Source organism: Prorops nasuta, unplaced genomic scaffold (genome assembly GCF_024137725.1).
Source record: "Prorops nasuta isolate Cenicafe-Biocafe unplaced genomic scaffold, Cenicafe_Pnas_1.2 PNAS00034, whole genome shotgun sequence".
NCBI classification, from domain to species: Eukaryota; Metazoa; Arthropoda; class Insecta; order Hymenoptera; family Bethylidae; genus Prorops; species Prorops nasuta.
In genome coordinates, this window is record NW_027116831.1 from 1,503,621 (window position 1) to 1,508,971 (window position 5,351).

Genomic DNA, 5,351 nt, shown 5'->3' on the forward strand with positions numbered 1-5,351 from the left:
CAGCATCCAGCTATTGCTAGGCGCGTCGAATTGTAAACAGTAGTCGGTTAATACTATAGGCGCGTCAAATGTAAATAAACCACGCGTAGCAACAGTTTAGTTAGTAGAAAGAAGTCAACGCAGTAACATAGTGTTCTAGAAAGTGTATTACGAAGTATAGTGTTCATTTATTTTTTTTGATTGCTTAAATTGATTGCAAACATCATGAGTCGTGTAAAGCTTATTCATCAAAAACGTACCACGTTGAAAACTCAAATAACATTATTAGTCAAAGCTGTTGCCGAAAATAAATATGATACAGTGAATTTAAGATTAAGAAGCGATCGAATCACGCAGTTGTTCCACGAGTTTGAAGAATTGCAGACAGAATTAAGCATGATTGCGCCAGAAGACGAACGAATGGACGATTTTATCGATGTCCAAGACAAATACTACGATTTAATGACCACCATAAATTCGATCATAAGACTTCCGACACCTCAACCAAATACAATCGATCTTAACGCCACGTCAATACAAGCCGATAAAATGCGGCGCATAAAATTGCCCGTCGTAGAATTACCGAAATTCGAGGGACAACTTGAGTGTTGGTTATCCTACAAAAACACTTTTATAGCTATGATCGATTCTCGCGACGATATCAATGATTTACAAAAGTTTCTATATTTGAAAGACTCGTTACGCGGGGAAGCATTGAATAAGATATCAATCTACAACGCAAGTGCGGAAAATTATAAAAATGCGTGGAAACTTTTAACAGATTCATACGAGAAAAAGCGCATTCTGACGGCCAATCATTTAGACGCCATATTGGATTTACCGGTACAAATAAAAAGTACACACAAAGGGTTAACCAAATTAGTCGATGATATGAGACAGCACGTTAACATGTTAGCCTCATTAGGTATAATTCCCGATGAAAATTTATTAGTCCGAATTTTGGAAAGAGCTCTTCCCCCAAGCACTCGCTCAAGATGGGAAGAAACACTAAGCCTGATTGAATTACCCACGCTTGAAGGATTATATACTTTCATATCCGAAACGGCATTCCGCGTGTTGACAATAGAGCAAAACGCGACAAAAAAGAAGGAAGAAAATGCTCAAAGACGTCCTAATTTCGGCAGAGATCACAGTGGAAGTAAAAAACGAAAAACTGACGAAGGAGCGCACATATTAACGACCACTATACTATCTGCTTGTTTAGTATGTAGTAAACAAAATCATCCAGTAGCCAGATGTCCACAATTCGGTAGCTTAAATGTATCCAATCGTTGGGAAACAGTTAAGAAACACCATCTATGTCGAAACTGTCTGAGAAAACATCCTGGAAGATGTAATAGCTTATCGCGGTGTCGCAAATGTAACGCGTTCCACCACACTATGTTACATAACATTAATCATAAATCAAGCATTGATGATAATACACCGAGCAAGGATATACCGAATATCCCAACTAATTCATCGACAGACAATGACGGAAATCAGGTGAGGATGTTAAAAACTGCGATAATAACACTTAAGTCTTTGACGCGAGTTCCTCCGTCTCAGCTAATGATGAGCGCGTTAGTCCGAGTAAAAAATAAATTCGGTCAATTTAGACAGGGCAGAGCACTGCTAGACACGTGCGCTACGGCACATTTTATTACAAAGGAATTTGTAGATTCATTAGGTTTAACCATTCGACCCTTGTCGGTGACTGTCGGGGCAATAAATGAAATGGCAACACTCTCGGAAGGATTGGTAGAGATGAATATTTATTCGATTCACAAAGATTTCAAAAAATCATTATCTTTCCTAGTAATTCCGAAAATTGCGGATTTAATTCCGAACAATTTATTTCCTCGAAACTCTATTAAAATACCGCCTAACATGAATTTGGCCGATCCACATTTTCACGTACCGCGACCAATCGATTTGCTCATCGGTTCCGGTGCTACACTTTCCTTGTTTTCAATAGGCCAAATGAATCTATCGAAAGATTCAAACGATTTAGTTTTACAAAAAACGCAATTAGGATGGGTCGTCGCAGGCGGCGTAAGTAATACAACGGGGAAAGGGCCCGCAGTTTGTACAATGACCGAACTGAAAGATCAGTTAGAAAAATTTTGGATATTAGAAGACTACTGCTAGGTTAAACGAGCCAGCTGTGTTAGACAATGCATGTGAAAATCAGTATTCACAGAGTACTAGTAGGGATAGTACAGGGCGATATACAGTTCGGTTACCGTTTCGTATAGCCAATCGTGATTTTGGTGACACGCGATCCGTAGCCTTACGAAGATTTTATGGCCTACAAAAAAGGTTTGACAACAATCCTTCATTTAAGTCTGATTACGAAAGAATAATCAACGAGTACATAGAGTGTGGTCATATGTCATTAGCAATCGAAGAAGTGAATGATAGTTATTATTTACCACACCACGCGGTCATAAAGGCTACGAGTGAAACAACGAAAATGCGCGTAGTATTTGATGCCTCTGCTAAAGGTAATAGAGGAATTTCGTTAAACGATTCGTTGCTAGTAGGACCGACGATCCAGAACACATTGTTCGAACATTTAGTACGATTTCGTACATTTAAATATGTATTAGTGGCCGACATTGAGAAGATGTATCGGCAGATATGGATCCATCCGGAGGATCGTAAATATCAAAGAATTTTATGGTACAATCAAGGAAGGATTTGTTCATTTCAATTGAATACGGTAACCTTTGGTGTGTCATCAGCGCCCTTCCTAGCGATTCGAACGCTTCATCGTTTGGCAGACGATGAACAGAAAAATTATCCTTCCGCGTCAAAGGTATTAAAGAATCATCTCTATGTAGACGATCTATTGACAGGATCAGATGATTTGGACGAAATTCTTATTATTCGAGATGAGTTAATTAATTTATTGAAAAAAGGGGGTTTCAATATGCGTCAATGGGCGTCAAATGAGTCAAGAGCTCTAACAGAATTACGCGAACGAACAACGGATCATAATTTCTTGATAAATCTGAATTCCTTACTTAAAACATTAGGTGTATCGTGGAATGCTCAACATGATTACATTTTTTACGCGTTTCAATTCGATTCTATAAGCGAGACAGTTTCCAAACTTCAGATATTGTCTCAAGTAGCAAAAATTTGTGATCCTTTACAATTGCTCGGACCAATATTATTTACAGCAAAGGTCATGATGCAACAATGCTGGAAAACCAAAATTAGCTGGGATGAATCACTTCCTAGTGATTTACATTCGTCGTGGCTCTCCTTTTCTAAACAATTGCCATTAATTAACCAAATAAAATTTGAACGTCGTATGATAATAGATAAACCAAAAGGCATTCAATTACATGGTTTTTGCGACGCCAGCAAAGCAGGTTACGGCGCCTGTCTTTATATCAGATCTCGCGATAGACAAAATAAAATATTCGTGAATCTAGTTTGCGCAAAATCCCGAGTCGCACCCATCAAGGAAATCATGATACCACGGTTAGAATTATGTGGCGCATTAACCTTAGCTCGATTATATCGAAAAGTAAAAGTAACATTGAATATTAAATTTGATAAAATCATTTTTTGGTCAGACTCGACAATAGTATTGCATTGGCTAAAAAAGTCACCTCAAGAACTTAAGGTATTCGAGGCTAACAGAATTAGCGAAATACAAACTTTAAATGATTTTAATGTAGAATGGCGTCATGTGCGTACGGATCATAACCCAGCTGACGCGATTTCGCGCGGTCAATATCCAAACGAATTTATGAAAAATCATACCTGGTTTAAAGGTCCAGGCTGGTTGTGCAGTGAAGAGTCATATTGGCCAAATATGTCGATTAGCTTTAATATAGAATTACCTGGTTTACGTAAGACAATCTGTTTAGTGACAAACACCAACGCGAACGACATATTTTTAAGATTTTCTACATACTCTAAACTAATTAGAGTAATAGCATACTGCTTACGTTTTTTAACAACAAACAAGAATAAAGGATTGTTGTCCGCCGATGAGATTAATACCGCAGAACTTAAAATTATTAAATTAATACAATTTGAGCAATTTTCAGACGTAATTAGATGTTTGAAAGAAAATAAGGAAATAAAGGTTTCGAAGTTCTCTTCATTATATCCGTTTATTAACGAGCATGATATATTGTGTGTTGGTGGTAGACTACGCCACGCAAATATTCCAATGACCCAGAAACATTCGATGTTGCTACCATCGTATCATCACGTAACTGATCTTCTCATACGAGAAACACACGAAAGAAATTACCATTCGGGTGTTCAATCAACATTATATGCATTGCGATTACGTTTCTGGATATTCAACGGAAAAATCAGATTAGAAAAATTGTGCGACGTTGTTTACGATGTATAAGGTTTAAGGCAACTCCGATAGAATATCAAATGGCTAATTTGCCAAAATCTAGACTGGATGATTCGTTTCCTTTCCGTCACACCGGGATCGATTATTTCGGACCAATGTTCATAAAAGAGAAAAAGTTTCGAAATAAGGGTAGAATAAAGACGTACGGATGTGTATTTATATGTATGACATCTAAGGCTGTACATATTGAAATAGTCAGTGAATTAACTACAGATGCGTTCCTCGCAGCCCTACGTAGATTTATATCTAGACGAGCGATTCCTGCTGAACTTTATTCGGACAACGGAACGAATTTCGTAGGAGCTAACAAACAATTACGAGACATATGTTCTTCTTGAATCCAATGAATTTAAAGAAAACATATATGAGTTTGCCACATTAAAAAAGAATCAAGTGGCATTTTAATCCTCCCTTGTCTCCTCATTTCGGGGGTATGTGGGAAGCGGCTGTTAAGTCCTTCAAACATCATTTTCGACGTGTTGTGGGTGATCGTTTGCTAACCTATGAGGAACTTAACACGTTTGCTATTGAGATTGAAGGCATACTGAATTCACGACCATTATGTCCTTTATCCTCGGATCCAAACGATCCGCAGGCATTAACACCGGCACATTTATTGTTCGGACGGACTTTCAATACTTTACCTGAAACTAATCATTTAAACGTTTCAGAAAACCATCTAACCAACTGGCAAGTCATTACGAAGATTCGACAAGACTTCTGGAAAAGGTGGCACATTGAATACCTCAATGAGCTTCAAAGACGCCAAAAATGGGCTAAACCAGGAACACAAATAAAACCAGGCATGATTGTCATTGTTATTGACAAGCAACAATCTTGCATGCGATGGCCCTTAGGACGTATTATAGATGTGCATCCCGGAGAAGACGGAATCGTCAGAGTGGTAACTGTCAGGACATCAGCCGGGATCTTCAAGCGTAACAGTACGCTCTTGTGCCCGTTGACGGAGCAATTTTAA

At 38.2% G+C, this 5,351-nt stretch overlaps 2 protein-coding genes across 2 annotated transcripts; both read left to right on the plus strand.

Moving 5' to 3' along the window:
- The first annotated feature begins 204 nt into the window (after nt 1-204).
- LOC136783642 (uncharacterized) lies at nt 205-4,363 on the plus strand. Its single transcript, XM_066743891.1, has 2 exons — nt 205-2,034; nt 2,117-4,363. The coding sequence occupies exons 1-2, from the start codon at nt 205-207 to the stop codon at nt 4,361-4,363; spliced, it is 4,077 nt and encodes a 1,358-aa protein (XP_066599988.1).
- A 442-nt stretch (nt 4,364-4,805) lies between these two features.
- On the plus strand, nt 4,806-5,351 carry LOC136783643 (uncharacterized). Its single transcript, XM_066743892.1, has one exon. The coding sequence runs from the start codon at nt 4,806-4,808 to the stop codon at nt 5,349-5,351; it is 546 nt and encodes a 181-aa protein (XP_066599989.1).